The sequence below is a fragment of the Hylobates moloch genome, unplaced genomic scaffold, assembly GCF_009828535.3.
Source record: "Hylobates moloch isolate HMO894 unplaced genomic scaffold, HMol_V3 SCAFFOLD_19, whole genome shotgun sequence".
In the NCBI taxonomy this organism is placed as follows: Eukaryota; Metazoa; Chordata; class Mammalia; order Primates; family Hylobatidae; genus Hylobates; species Hylobates moloch.
The window spans coordinates 37109923-37125543 of record NW_026652294.1 but is presented as its reverse complement, the minus strand read 5'-3'; the positions used below and the strand labels follow the sequence as shown (position 1 = coordinate 37125543).

General features: G+C 55.2%; 1 protein-coding gene and 1 long non-coding RNA gene across 5 annotated transcripts in view; one reads left to right on the top strand and one right to left on the bottom strand.

The window, feature by feature from the left end:
• WSCD1 (WSC domain containing 1) overlaps positions 1-12068 on the bottom strand; it is a 54974-nt gene extending 42906 nt beyond the window's left edge. The window contains exons 1-2 of one of the 4 annotated variants that reach the window (XM_032138371.2): positions 11776-12068; positions 817-1531 (exon numbers count right to left, since the gene is read on the bottom strand). In XM_032138371.2, coding sequence (XP_031994262.1) covers positions 817-1243 — 427 coding nt within the window. In that variant the 5' untranslated portion in view covers positions 1244-1531; positions 11776-12068. Of the gene's footprint in view, positions 1-816; positions 1532-4102; positions 4211-11265; positions 11415-11775 lie in introns of those variants that run through there. The other 3 variants (XM_032138373.2, XM_058431447.1, XM_058431450.1) reach the window with 3 other exon arrangements.
• Positions 4302-6053, top strand: LOC131381976 (uncharacterized). Its single transcript, XR_009211090.1, has 3 exons — positions 4302-4454; positions 5161-5250; positions 5611-6053. It is a non-coding gene; the product is annotated as an uncharacterized LOC131381976 (long non-coding RNA).
• Positions 12069-15621: the final 3553 nt, after the last annotated feature.

Genomic DNA, 15621 nt, shown 5'->3' with positions numbered 1-15621 from the left:
GAATCTGAGGATTTGCACCTGTGACAAGATCCCAGGGGGAGCTGATGCTGCTGGTCAGGGACCCCACTTTGTGACCCACTCCTCTGTGTTATCACATTTGCTCATCACAATAGCCCAGGAGTGGCATCTTTAGCTCCATTTCAGACAGACCTGGTGACATTAAGTGACATGTCTAATTTTTTTTTTTTTATTTTTTTTTGAGACAGAGTCTCCTTCCCAGGCTGGAGTGCAGTGGCCCGATCTCTGCTCACGGCAACCTCTGCTTCCCAGATTCCAGCGATTCTGGTACCTCAGCCTCTCAAGCAGCTGGGATTACAGGCATGCACCACCACACCCAGCTGATTTTTGTATTTTTAGCAGAGATGGGGTTTCACCATGTTGGCCAGGCTGGTCTCGAACTCCTGACCTCAAGTGATCTGCCCGCCTCGGCCTCCCAAAGTGCTGGGATTACAGGCATGAGCCACTGCACCCAACCTATTTTCATATTTTCAATGAAACTTGTCCTACTAGATTCTCCGAGATTAAAAAAAAAATTGTTGGCCAGGATTCCAGCCAACGTCTGTCTGAATCCAAAGCCAGAGCGCTAAGTGACCTGCTCACAACATCTCAGCCTTGAGCCACGTGGAACTCCAGCTGGTGAGTGAGCAAAACCCTGAAGGACTTCGCATCGCAGGCCCCTTCCCGTCCTGCAGAGCAGAAGGAAAGAACTATCTAGCGGTGAAGGCCACGGGCCTGCAGAGAGAAAGGGGACACCAAACCTGTGACCCTGAACAGGGGTCCTGGGAACAGCTCCCCAAAATGCAGCTGAGCGCCTACCTCGGCTGTGGATGGCGGGCCTGGGAGCCTCGGGGCCCAGGGCGGGCGGTCCCTGGGAGTCACTCATGAAGTGGTGGAACCAGCGGCGACGCAACTGACGCAGCTCCGAGTTGCGGCTCCGGAGCCAGCGGGGGCTGGGCCGGGGCCGGGTCAGGGGGCTCTGCAACATGTCCACACCCAGCAGCAGCTCTGGGCTGACTCGAGGGTCGTGCAGGGCTCTGCTGTCCAGCAAGCCCACGCCCAGCGCCACGGCGGCCACTGGCAAGGTCTGCAGGGGGCCAGGCGCCCGGGGGCCCTGCGGGAGGGCCACTCGGGCCCGCTGCAGCAGCAGCAGGCTGCCGGTCATCAGGTAGGCAGCCGTGAGGAAGAACAGCAGGAACTGTGTTCGGCGGAGAAACTTCTGGAGTCGGAAGAAAGGTTTGGCCATGCCCCTGGGCAGCAGGGCTCCTGGCTGGAGCCCCGGGATGGCTCCTAGCGCCCAGGTGGGAGGGAGGCCAGGGCCTCCGGAGGCGTCATCCTTGCATCCTGGCTCCTGGCACCTGCCTGCGCTCGCCTGGGGTCACTCACTGTTCCTGCCCCGTTTCCAGTAGGTGTTCAAATGGCACCATTACTTATCTCCAGTGGCCACAGGGTCCTGCAGCTGCAGCCTCTGCCCAGGTGTCAAGGATATCTCCATTCCAGGGCTCTGCCGACCCTCATCTCCTGGCGCAGAAATCTGGAAGGTGGAGAAAGAGCACCGAGATGTAATAGGTGGGTCCACTACCCGGCACTCCCAGGCTGGGACACCCCTCACCCTGTGCTTGCTTTATCCAAGGACCAGCTGTGTTGCAGGAGCACTGGACAAAGCCAGGTTTAAATCCCAGCTCTGTTACTGCCAGCTGTGTGACACCCGGTAGGTTGCTTAACCTTGCTGGGCCTCAGCTTCCCCATCTGTAAAATGGGGATAAGAGCTCTCCCCTTGAGGAATAACGAGGAGTCGGTGATGATAGCAATAACAATAACGGGGAGGAGGAACAGCAGCAGGGCTCTTTCCTCAGCCCTTCCTGTGTGTCAAGCACTCAGCTAAACACTTTACATATTATCTCGCTTAACCCTGAAGCCAATCCAACAAGGTAGAGATATCATATCCCTGTTACACAGATGAGGAAACTGGCAAAAGAAGGCATATTAGCTAGTTTTCCCCAAGCTACACAGCTGGTAAACAGGAGAGCCAAGGTTTTGAAGAGTCTGTGTTCAGAGCCTGGACTCTCAATGATACATGGCCCAGCCTGCAATGAGACACTACCACATATAAATGCACCTAGCCCAGGCAGGACTATGCTGCAGGTGCTTGATATATGCACGCAATCAGCTGACTCCCAGGGGTGCACTGGAACTGTGAGCCTGGGTTGGAAGGAGCTTCTGCACAGGCTGGTCATTGGCTTTCACACAGGATGGGGCCCAGGGGAGGGAGGGTCTTGTGTAGCCTTCCCAGGCCTCCTGGACTCCAGAGGCCAGAATCAAAGGACCAGGGTAGCGCCTGAGCCGTGCACCTGCAAACAGAGGCTGAGCACCCAGAGCAGAGAAGGCGGAAGGCTCTCTGACCTGCCTTCCATGAGTCTCTCCACTCCCCAGAACTCAGCTGTCACTCTGGGTTTCGGTTCCCATTGGCGGCACCTCTAAAGTGTGCTGTTGGGGTTGGCAGAGGGTTTTGCAGCTGCCACGACCTGGGCTCTGTGTGAGCAAAGCCCTTAGCACAAGGACAGGCTTATCCCAGAAAACAAGGGCCCTAGAAGCGTGACTAAGCCACTGCCCGTAACTAACTTGGTTCGGGCCCCCTGCCAGGCCTGTGCAGCCACTCAATGGCTGCTCTGTGCACCAGGGACAGACAGCGGGTGTGAGAGGAAGGACAACGTTTGGGCTGGCATTCCAGGCCCCCGGAAAGCTTGGAGGCTTCGGACAAAGACCCCAGATAGGCATGACCCTCTCTGATTAAATGGTGACGGCCGCCAGGTTCCGAGGCCCTCGGGGAGAGCAGAGATCTGGAAATATGGTCCTTTAGGCTGGGGCAGAGGTAGCAGACTCAGTAATCAGCAAATGAAGGTGGAATTAAACTCTGGGTTGGGAAATTGCAGACGGTTCTCCAGAGCTTCTATTTTCTAGGCTGATATGTCTGCCAGGCCTACCCCAGACAGCCTCATCAGATTTGTAAAACCACAGAGAAAATCCCAAGAAATCCTAACTGATCTCTCTGCCTCCAGCTTTGGACCCTCCAATCCATCTTCCACAAGGCTGCCAGGGTGATCCTCCTAACATGCAAATCTGATCACGGCGCATCCCTGCTTAAAACCCCGTTCAATAGCTCCCCGTGGCTACTGGATAAACTCTAAGCTCCTTAGCATGACATACAAGGGCCCCTTCGTGATCCAGCCCATCCGGCCTCATCTCTTGCCAGGTCTCCTCCTTTGGCTTCCCCATCTCACATGCACACGCGCGCGTGCACACACACACACACACACCACATTCAGCAGCAGAGCCACCGGGAACCACAGCACATCTGCCTCGGTGCCTTTGCACAAGCTACCCTTTATTTATGCTGTTTTCCTTCCTCTTCACTTATCAAATCCCTGTGTATCCTCGAAGGCTCAGGCCAGATATTGTTCCTCAGAGAAAGCTTCCCTGAAGATTCCTCAGTCTTTCCACAGCCCCTGCTGACCCTCGGCCCAGCACTCACCATCCCGGGGTTGATCAGAACTGTCTATCTACTTGTCCATTACCCTCCAAAGTCTGTCATCTACTTAGGGCTAGAGGCCATGCCTCATTCATTTTCCTAACCCCAGCCCCAGCATGAGGCCTGGGAGTGTGGATGCTCAGTGATCTTTGTTTATGAATACATCTTAAAAATGGACAAGAACGGCCGGGCGCAGTGGCTCACGCCTGTAATCCCAGCACTTTGGGAGGCTGAGGCGGGCGGATCACGAGGTCAGGAGATCGAGACCATCCTGGCTAACATGGTGAAACCCTGTCTCTACTAAAAATACAAAAAATCAGCCGGGCGTGGTGGCAGGCGCCTGTAGTCCCAGCTACTCGGGAGGCTGAGGCAGGAGAATGGCGTGAACCCGGCAGGGAGAGCTTGCAGTGAGCCGAGATCGCGCCACCGCACTCCAGCCTGGGCGACAGAGCGAGACTCCGTCTCAAAAACAAACAAACAAAAAGGACAAGAACACAGATAAATTGATATGCAAATCCTGACATCAGAAACCTGCTCCTATGGGGTCAGGGCAGTGAAATCTCAAATTCCACTTACCCAGAGCCACGGATGAAGCCTGAAACGTGGCAGAGATGGAGCAGTGCATAGGCACAGGCCCCCAGGCGGTCCAGGAACACAGCTTAACGGAGCCGAGGGCTTTCAGACTTATGGAGTTAACAAGAGTGCCTGGGCTGAGCTTTATGTCATCCTTTCTATGATGTAATTCTATAAGGAAGGGTCTCCAGGTCTGCTCACAAAGGGGCTCCGGTTACAAACTAGGGATCACATTAATCCTGTATAACTGAAGGGAAGAGGGTAACGCTCCTGCTGTGAAAAGGTTTCCAATGAGATGGGGCAGAAAGGCAGGCAGGAGCTCAACAATTCGGAATTTTGAAGGCAGGGGATACTGGTGAATTCCATATAGACTTTCTAGATAGGATTTGGATATACAATACAAGTAGGGCTGGGGTGGGGAGTGGTCAGAGCTGATGAATCAAGTTTCAATCCATCTCACACAGGGTCCCAAGCTCCTCCAAAGTATTTTCTGGCGCTCCCCCTTCCCAGAAGGGGTTTCCCTGGTCTGGGGAGGTGGGTGCTGGTGTGGACACAACAGACAGCCACGTGCAGGCCAGATTTCCATGGCCCAGGTCTTCTAGGAAGCAGGCTGCACTCCCAACTTTTAAAATCACAAAGCAGATTCCCAGCCTGGAAAACTCATTGCGGGTAGGCTGGTAGGGAGAAACAAAAGACCGGGCGTGGTGGCTCACGCCTGTAATCCCAGCACCTTGGGAGGCCGAGGCGGGTAGATCACAAGGTCAAGAGATGGAGACCATCCTGGCCAACATGGTGAAACCCTGTCTTTACTAAAAATTCAAAAATTAGCTGGACGTGGTGGCACGTGCCTGTAGTCCCAGCTACTCGGGAGGCTGAGGCAGGAGAAACACTTGAACCCAGGAGGTGGAGGTTGCAGTGAGCCAAGATCACGCCACTGCACTCCAGCCTGGTGACAGAGCAAGCCTCTGTCTCAAAAAAAAAAGCATCAGGAACTTGTCACCCCGCCCTGGACTTCCACCACACTTTATAGCCAACATCACATCACACTGTCTCTCCTCAAGGCTGGCAGCACCCCCCCTCCAGGGCACGGATCACACCTGGTTTATCTCCATGTTCCCAGATCCCAGCACACAGCTAGCAGGGCAGTGATGGTAAGTGTTTGTTGAGTGAATGAACCCAAAAGAGGCCTGGGGGTGGGTTGGGAAACTTGGAGCATCTGCACAAGGGCTCACAGCCAAGCCACAAGGTAAGTCAGACGGCAGAACCAGCCAACACGTGGGGTCGGGGGCAGAATGCTAGCCACTGTTCATCTGCATAGGGCCTGGGAGGCCGTCAGCTATACCTACTACACCCGAAAGCCAGCAGGCTGACAATGACAGTAAACCTACCTCGAGCAAAGCATTGCACAGGGCAGGGCCTCAGGCTCATTGTCCATTAAATGGGGGTAAATGTGCTTTATGGGATCAAATTAGGGAGTGGACATGAAACCTCTGTTACTCTGTTCCCTACAGACTGCAGCCTGGATTGGTTATGAATGCAAAAGAGGCAAGCAAGGAAAAGCCGGAGGACGGGCCTGTAGTAGCTGTGCCACTGGTGAAGTCAGACTCAAGAGGCCTCTCCCCAGCTCTGAGCCCCCACAGTCCCTGGAGTGCACCCAGGATCCCACTCTTGCTCATGATCGATCCCCATGCTGAGACTGCTCTTAGCAATTGCTTTATTTGTCAATGCCACCATTTATGAAGCATTTGCAGTGTGAATAGGTTGAACTGGGCTGTGCACTTGACCTGCACCATCTCATTTCCTCCAGCCAACCCACCAAGCGAGTGCCCCACATACCCCATTTGAGCACTGAGGTCTCTGAAGCTGAGCGGGTGATGCACACTGCCTGAAGCCAGACAGCCCGGGGCCAGCACTCAGCACTCAGACCAGGCCACCTGCTCCCAGGGCCTACATTATGCCCACTAAGCTTCCTATGTCTCTCCTCATCCCAGCTCCAGCTTCACACGAGGCAAGATGTATTCTTGAGAGGAGTTTAGTGCGCCTCCGTCAGCACGTTTTTGAAGTCATGCCGGGACAAAGCTCCTAGAGATGATGCTACACGTGGTGTCTCCCCAGCCAAGCCTTCCAGACAGTGCCTTGTCAGTGGGTGTTCCCGCCCCAGCCCACTGGGACTGGGAGGCAGCCTGGGGTCCCTCCCCTCTGAAAGTCTGGAGAATTTTTCCCCAAGGTATGCTTCCCGTGGGCACCTCCCATCTTGGAACACTGCAGTGCTTCAGGGGGAGGCTAGGGGGCTTCTATCCCTGCCTGGGGCTTGGCCTTATTGAGGGTAGAGGGGGCACACCAGGGCTGGACAAAGGTGCACACCCACTGCCCTGTCCTGGGGTCACCCTACAGAAGAGCAGGGCCTGGGGAGGGAGATCCTGAGTTCCCTGTCAAACATGAGTAGAGAGTAATAGAACAAATGGGCTTCTGGAAGTCTCAGGGAGGGAGCAGGAGCCCAGAGCACCTGGGTATTCAGACAAACTGAGCTTTTGTCTATTACTTTGTTGCCATCCGGGACCGAGGGAGCAGCAACTGCCCAGCCTGAATGATGGATGGCTTGGCCTGGTCAGGTGGCCACCTCTCAGCCAGGCTAGGGGTCCAGAGACTGAGGGGTGGCAGCAGGGAGAGGAGAGGAGGCAGTCCCCAGGACTGGGGGCTGCAAGATAGAACTCAGAGCTGGCCCAGGTGCAGCCAGTGGCCACTGGGGTTCAGTCAGATGACTCAACCTCCCTGCGACCCCTAGTCAGAGAGAACAGGCAGTGGCAACTGAAGGGAAAATGACACCAGACATCCCCAGAAGGATCTCAGCTACTGTGGCAGCTGCAGCAAGGGCTGCAAACCTCTTGGGACTCGGAGCTGCCTGCTCTTTGCAGGGCACGAGCCCCAGCAACAAGAATAGGGCCCAGAACATTGCTCTCCAGATAAGAAGGTGATGGGCATCCAGGTCCTAGAAGCTCGAAGCCTCAGCCTCAATGACTGGCAGCCAGGGGGTCTCGGCTTCAGGACCTGGGCAGAGTACATGCAGGAGCCTCCAGCTGGGCTCACAGCTCCTGGATTCCCCTCCTGTGACTTTCCCCTTGCCCCTGCCCCTACCCTGCTCAGGCACAGCACCTGGCTTCTGTACCCCATCCCCTGTCCAAAAGGCTGTCCCCTTTCCGTCTAAGAAAGTGATCTTTCTAATATGAGGAGCTAATGATGCCACAGCCTGTAATGGCTTCCCAGGAATTGACAAGCAAGCCCTGTATCCCACCAGAGCATCACCTGTTTAGCAAGAGATGCCTCAAGCACCCTCACGCATGCCCTTCCACCAGCCAGGGATGCTTGTGCCCCATCTCATAGCTCTGAAATGCTTCAGGCCATCAAGGTTCAGCTCCCATGCCACCTCTTCCATGAAGCCTCCCTGATCTCTGGAGCAGAACCACTCCTTAGTGCTAGGCACTAAGCAGCAAGGCTGGATGCTGCTACAAACTGTGCCTGGGTGGTATGTGGTCTTGAGTCAGGGTTCCCTGCTAATGTCCCTACCTCTCCTTCCAGCCTGTAGGCCTCTCAAAGGCACAGTCAGTGCCTCTGCCCACCTCTGGGTGGAGCACAGGGAATGCCCCTGAAAATAAGTACCTGCAGGACTGGACATCCTTCAGTGCTCAGGGCCATGCTGCCATTATCACAGGCCTAACAACTCTGGGTCTTGGAGACTGAGAAAAAGAGCAACAGACCCACTAAACAAAAATCTGCTGGGCCCTTTGGGGGAAGAAGGTCTGGGAAATGCAAATGGGGTGGGATCCCTGTCTTTGATGAGGCAAATCTCTTGAGAGTTTGAACTTCAGAACTTGAAAAAAGATTCAAAATTTTAATATGTTGCTAAAAGGGCATAAAACATAATAGGTCAACACTCCATTCCACGCAAAGCAGGGAAACCTCTTCAATTAACCCACTGCTGGGGTTCATATAAATAAAGAATTTAACATACCACATTAGAGTTCAAGGTACTTTCACCAACTGTCAAGTGCATTGGATGAATGATCAGATGAACAAATGAATGAGTGATCTTCCCACACATCTGTGAGGCCAAAATCATTATCATCCCCATCATACAGATGCAGAATCTGAGACAGAGAAGGCCAATTAACTTGAACAAATACAAACAGCTATTGCTAAATCGCTCTGATTCCAAGAGCATATCATCATCAGCCATATCACATGGTCTTCATGTGTGCAATACCAAGGACAGAGATCCTTCCGAGCACCATGCTAGGGGCTGGGTCCACACAGAAAGACAGAGCACCAGCGCCAGGGCCAGGATTTTTCCTTTCCTGGTGCCTGATTTGGAGCCTTTCTCACTTTTGAAACAGCCAGTCACAACCTTTTCCAGCCTATCTCTGGGCTATCTCTTTTATTTTTATTTATTTTTCAAGACGGAGTCTCGCTCTGTCACCCAGGCTAGAATGTAGTGGCATGATCTTGGCTCACCGCAACCTCCGCCTCCTGAGTTCAAGCGATGTTCCTGCCTCAGCCTCCCGAGTAGCTGGGATTGCAGGCACACACCACCATGCCCAGCTAATTTTTGTATTTTTAGTAGAGATGGGGTTTTGCCACGTTGGCCAGGCTGGTCTCAAACTCCTGACCTCAGGTGATCTGCCCACCTTGGCTTCCAAAACACCGGGATTACAGGTGTGAGCCACCACGCCCGGCCTGGGCTATCTCTTTTATAGAATCTTATTTTGTTCACTTCTTCATGTGTTTCTTCCACCTGGTGCTGAAAGCTTAAGGGTCGTCTCAAGCCCATCTCAGAATCTGGAAGGTAAACAGGTGTTGAAACCCCGCGGAGTGAGTTGGATACAGGTGGACAAGTGAGTGGAGTGCCCAACCAAAGTCCGACCTGCCCAACTTGATGCTGCCACTGGGCACTCGGGCTATGGGAGAGAGCCCAAGACACCCTGCTGCACATCCCTGTCCTCAGAATACTCTCGACCCCCCCATGTCAAGGGCGCCACCCTCTGGGAGGGAGCTGACATCTCCGGGGGCTTCCAGCAGCAGAGAAAGGAAAGCGAAGTGGAGGGGAGGGGCCTTAACAGCTACCAGCAGGTGCACTGTATTTTACAGCTGATGAAATGAATCCAGCCCATTCTTCCATCCACTTCTCACATCTACACCAGGAGGCAGGGCATATGCAGAGTTCCTCCCTGACCATATTCTCCAAGTGGCACACTTCCGATAATTTTTCAGGCCGTATGTCAACACGATTGTCAAAGCCATGATGAGGAGAGATTAAAGGAAGAATGTGAAGGCCAGACCAGGAGGCCCAGGGAGAAGGTGGTGAGCAGGAAGCCACATTCATTCCCTCATTCCCCAGATGAGCAGCCCTGGATGTTAGGGCCCAGCTCTGGCCCTGCTAGTGTATATGATTATCACCTGCATTTTAAGGCCTAAGGCCCTGAAGGTCTAAACACTGAGCTGCCCCAAACTCCTTGGCCTTGACCTCATTGTACCTCCAGAAAAAGAGTCGGGGAGCTGGTCTCACCAAGGCTGATGGGGGTCTGAGCTGGATGGGAGTACAACCTTGGAGCTTCTGTGATGAGAAACCATTTCCCAAGAGGCCCTGCTCGGAGGGGTTCCATCAGGGCCTGGAGGCTCTGGGTTCAGAGGCTCTGAGCCGCCTGCTCAGGCCAATGCCATAAGGAACCAGCTCTGTGGCTCACTCCCCAGTGCTCTGGCTGAACTGATCAGATTGGAGGCTCAAGCTTCAGCAGCAGACCCACTGGTGGCACTAAATATCCACTTCGCCAAGGCTGGAGTGCAGTGGCGCGATCTCGGCTCACTGCAAGCTCCGCCTCCCGGGGTCACGCCATTCTCCTGCCTCAGCCTCTCCGAGTAGCTGGGACTACAGGCGCCTGCCACCACGCCTGGCTAATTTTTTTTTTTTTTGCATTTTTAGTAGAGACGGGGTTTCACCGTGGTCTCGATCTCCTGACCTCGTGATCCACCCGCCTCGGCCTCCCAAAGTGCTGGGATTACAACCGTGAGCCACCGCGCCCTGAATATCCACTTCTGCTCGGTTAGGAAGACAGGAGGAAGAGACGGGAGTCTGGCCTTCTGCCTTATCCCAGCTTCTCTTCACTTCCAACCAGACATGCCACAGGCCACAGGGCAGTACCCCACAGGGCACAATGCCCACTGAAGAGAGGGATCCCCTCACCCCAGAAGAAGGCATTTTTACAGAGGAGCTGTGGAAACGGCCCTGCTGGGGCTTGGAGGAGGCAGCCACAGGCGAGGGCCTTCTGGCGGGGAAGATGAGGCACTCAGGCTCAGCCACCAGCCCAACCACCACCAAGCCGCCTTCAGCTCCCGTGCCTGGGAGGGCTCCTCCTCTTCCTCCTAGAAACCCCGAGGCTGGCAGCCGGTTGAGGCCCCTTCCCGGAGGGTCTCCTGAGGGCCAGTCTAAGTGTGTGGGGGTTGGGGGCATGCTTGAGACAAACCTCATTCTCCCATAGCCCAAGGGAACCTCCCCTAGCTCTCTCCCCAGCACCTGCAGCCACCAGGAGTGGGTGATTGCAAACAGTGCAGGGCCAGCCAGCTTTATGCCTCCTCTAACTTTCACTCCCCACCACCCTCACGTTCTGTGCCTGACAACCTAGGCAAATCACAGGAAAAAAGAAAGGCCCCCACTCCTTATCCCAAAGCGGGATAAACCAAGTGCCTCCATAAACCTAAGCATGCTGTTCCAGCAACAAGACGGATGCGGGTATCTCATGTTAGAAAAGTACAGCAGAGTCCTGCATCTGTCCATCTTGGGAGCTGCAGGGGCAGGGCCAGTGTGGGGAGCAGCTGGATCCCAGTGCAGGGCTACGGGGCTAGAACTCCTATATCAGCCTTCCCACCGCTCAGCGGAAGGAAGAGCGGTCCCCTTCCCCACCCGCATTCCCGATCAGCAGAGCAGACATCACCCCAGGCGCACAAATGCTCAGGAAAACAACTAGCGAGGTTACCCGGAGGCAGGGGACCCAGCCAGGTACGCTCTTGAGTAGCCAAGAAAAACGCAATTTAGCAACCTCCAGTCGTGAGTCTCCGTCCACACCTAAGAAGACGCAAAGCTCTATACTGGGTAATCTTCCGGACAAAATACATACGTTTTGCTTTTGCCTCTGCCTCTGTTCAAGTTCACCAAGAGACGGAGCAAACCCTCCGCTGACCGGAAGCCTCTCTTGGTAGCGGAACGAGAGGGAGCTGCTTCTGGGTAAACGTCGCCGCCTAGGAGGGAAGCTGTGCGCACCCCACACCCTGCCCTCGACCCCTCCCCGGGACCAGCCGCAGCGCCCTCCCGGGAAACGGACGGGCTCTCGGGACTCCGGAGGGGGGACGCGGCTTGTACGGCGCCTCGCGCACCCCCGCCCCATCCCGGCCGCGCCGAGCGCCCCCCCAATCCCCCGCACACACCCACTCACTCTCCCCTGCCCCGGCCGAGCCGCCCCGGGCCCCCGGGAAGGCGCCCCCGGTAAGCCCGCCCTGCAGCCGGAGCAGGTGCAGCCCCGCCGCGCTCCCAGCCGCGTCTGCACAAACTTGTTTGCCCGCGGCAGGGGGAACACCCTGCTCGCAGCCCGCGCGGGGGTCCGGCTGGAGCGCCGGGAGACAGGACTCACCCCGCGATCGCAGCCGGCTGGTGCGCCCGCACCCGCGCCCACGGCCCGCCTCCTCCGGGCGCCGAGCCTGCAGCCCCAGCAGTGCCCGGAGCCCAGGAGCCCCGGCGCCCGCACGCCCCTGGCCGCCCGCAGCAAGCCGGACCCACGCGCCCGGGTACGGGGCGCCGCCGCCTGGCTCCCCGGGGCTGCTGGCGTCCGGGCTGAACGGCGGGGCGGGAGGGCGGGCGCGGAGCCGGGGCGGGCAGCGGGCGAGCGGCGGGCGGGCGGGCTGGCGAGCGGGCGCCGGGCTCTGCACATGCTCATTCGCGCGGCCCGGGGACAGCGGCTGGCCGCCGCCGGGTCCTAGAGGCGCCGGTGCGCACCTCCCGCCGTCCGGGGGAGGGGTCGCGGCTCCGCCGGAGGGAGCCCACGCCCTGCCTCGGCCCGCAAGACACGCGCGGGGCGGGCCACACGCGCCACTGCCGAGCAGAGACGCCGCCACCCACTCTGATACACACACACACACACACACACACACCAGTCACCCAGAGCCACAGCCTTTCATCGGGGCCCCACGGGCTCTAACACACGCACCATGACGCTCACACCCAGACACAGACCCACAAACACACGGGGCACTGCCGCGCAGAGGAGAGCACGCCGCCACTCTCACTCCGACGCAGACTCACAGCGACAGCCGCACACTGCCTGACACATCCCGAACCACTGCTTCCCAGACAGAGACACCGACACCCACACTCACACACACACTCTCTGGGCTCTGCCCCACTCACCCAGAAGCAGACTGGGCCACTGTGACAGGCGCGCACACGTACGCACACAGCCACACAGTTTAGAGTGCACTCTAATACACACACACACACACACACACACACATACACCCGATCACCGTCCCATGCAGAGCTAGAGACAGACGGTCACAGCTTCACACACATTCACACTCAGAAACAAGCACCTGCTGGAACACACACACTCTCACTCAATCTGAGACAGACCTACACAGAATCGCAGCCCTACAAATACCCTGACACCAGCTCCTGTGTCTACACACTCGGGGGTCGGCCGCCGGCTTATCATACTGCTCCACACTGCACACAGTGACAAACCCACGCCTTTACATAGTCGCCCACAGAAGCAGTGTCACACACTGGTGTCTACAAACAGACACACTCTCAGATAGAGGGGCATACTGGGCATTGACCCACAGGCTCTCTCACACACACACGCACACATGCACACACACACACACACACCACACACACACGCACCGAGGTGGAAAGACGCTGAACAGTCACACAAGTCTATACACAATCCCGCTCTTTAAATAAAGGCTGGATCTAAACCTAAAGATTTTTCCCAGTGAGGAGCCCCACCCTGTTCCCCCAAAGCCCCCAAGTCACAGCATCTACCCTGCTCTGCCAGGTGCACCGGTGGACCCTGTCCTCACCCGGGGCTGGCTGCTAAGATGCTCCCAGAAGCTGAGGACAGCAGAGGCAGCAGGAGCAGGTGGTGCCTCTTACTCGGTCTTCCTAAAAGGGAGTTTCATGCCTCTGACTCCCGCTAGGGGCAGAGCTGCTTGGCCTGGCTCCGAGGAGCTGGCTTGCAACAGGTGCAGGTGGTAGGGAAAGCGTTTGCCTGGGGACCAGTCACAGTCCCTCCTTACGCGGATCAGTCAGGTGGCGCCCAGAGCGGGAAGAGACTCGCTGCAGTTTGCATAGCCACGTCTGGCCAAGTGCGGAATTAGAACAGTCTGCACCATCCGCATGAAGGCAGAATGCTCTGAAGGTCTTGGGGCACCTGGGTTTAATATCCTTAAACCCAGGAAGAGGATACAGTAAGTGAGAGACGAATTCTGTGCTGCCTCAGAGTCCCAGCCTTGCAGAAAACCCCCTTCACATATATATCCTTTACAGAATGTGAATGTGTGTGTTGTTATGATTTATAACAGCAACCTACTGTGCAGTCTTGCAACGCTGTTTGGTTTGCAAAGCCCTCTCCATGACCAGCTACATAATTTGAAGGGCCTAAAATAAAAATGGAGCCCCCTTTTAAAACATTATCAAGAATTTCAAGAGATAAAAGGAGGATATTAAACGAGTACAGGTCCCTTCTGAGCACAGAATTCAGAGCCTCTCACAGTTCTCATACCCATGAAGCCAGCCCTCGCCCTCTCGTACCCATTGTCCCACTTAAAACTGATAAGTCTATAGATGCCTTCATGTGCCCATTTGACAGATGAGGCCTTTAGGTGGGTGATCACAAAAGGCTCACAGCCAGTTGAGCCCAGGGGAATTCAAGCCCAGCTCCTCTGGGAAGCCAGACATTTCCCAGCAGCTGCTATTCAGGAGAAGTGTCCGTCTGCAGCAGCAGACACTTGGTACAGAATAATCACGCGGAAGAGTTGATGTGGCTGCCACCAGGGAAGGTGGTGACTCAAGAAGAGAAAGGAAAAGGCTGCTGGGTATCCATGCCATCTGTGCTCGATGTCACGCTGCACCTGCCCTGCAAAGCCCCCCCTCCTCAGGGGAGCACCATACAGCCCCTGTGTGGGTAGATGCTAGAGTCAACTACTGACTCTAGGGAGGGAGGGTGAGGAAGGAGGTGCATGAAAGAACCCAGGAAGTAGTTGAGAAGGGCTTGGGAGTCAACATGGCCAGGAGTATTTCAGTGTCAGGACAAAGCCCTTCTTTCTAGTGATGGTGACCAGTAAGAAGTGATAGGGAGGACGGATAACAGAGTCACTCCTAATCACAGTCCAACTCCTTGCCCCTCAGCTCTTCTCTCCACATGGTTGGGACTGTTTCATAGTCACTTGTATACCATCCCTGTCCCAAAAGCAATTGGTCCCACAAAGCTGCCATCATGTCCATTTACTGCTAAGAAATGTATCCCCCCCACCCCCCAGGAATCTGGGACTAAGAATCAGACAGGTCTGATCTCACATCTATCCCGTCTCTCTGTGTTTGGCTCTTGAGTCATCCGCTCCTCTCTTTGCAGACCTCAACTATTGGATCCTAGGTATTTATATCGCCTCCTAACTTCATGTCATCTGATGGCTTATTCTTCCTTCCTTCCAGCTACCCATCTTTTCATTTATTTACTAAGCAAGGCACCCATTGTGTGTTAGATTTTGTGTCGAACACTGGAGAGTCTTTGATAAAAAGAACCAGTCCCCTGCAGGAGTTTCCGGTGTGAAGAACTGGATGAGAAAACAAAGCAAAGTGAAAACCTACCACAAAGAGAGAGCTCTGCTGTATCAGTCAGGATGCCTGCAGCCTCAAGTAACAAATAGCAAAGTAAAAGTGGTGTCAACCCAAGGGTTTATGATCTCAGACAGCAAGACGCCTGGAGGTAGGCAGTTCCAAGGTTGGGTGATTCAGTAGCTCAATGATGTCAGGATCTGTGGTGGCCTCTCTGTGCTCCCTGGACCGCCCCCTCCTGACTGCAAAATGACAACTGAAGCGCTGTTTGTGACTTCCCCAAATGACAATTCCCAAAGGCAAGAAAGAAAGGGACATTTCTTCCCACGAGTTTCTTTTTTCACTGGGTAAGGAAACTTTTGCCAGATCCTCCTTCTGGCAAGGCCCATTGGCCAGAAATGAACCCTATGAGTACCCCTCAACCAATACCTGGCCAAGGAGGAATGGGTTTGGCTAATTATAATTCATCCTCTGGGGATAGGCCAGTCTTCTCAGAGCACATCCCCACTTGATCAAAATTGTTTCTATGTTAGCAGATGGCTGCTGGGATGACAACTAGATGTGATTGATAGATAGATAGATGACAGATAGATGATAGATGATAGATGATAGATGATAGATAGATAGATAGATAGATAGATAGATA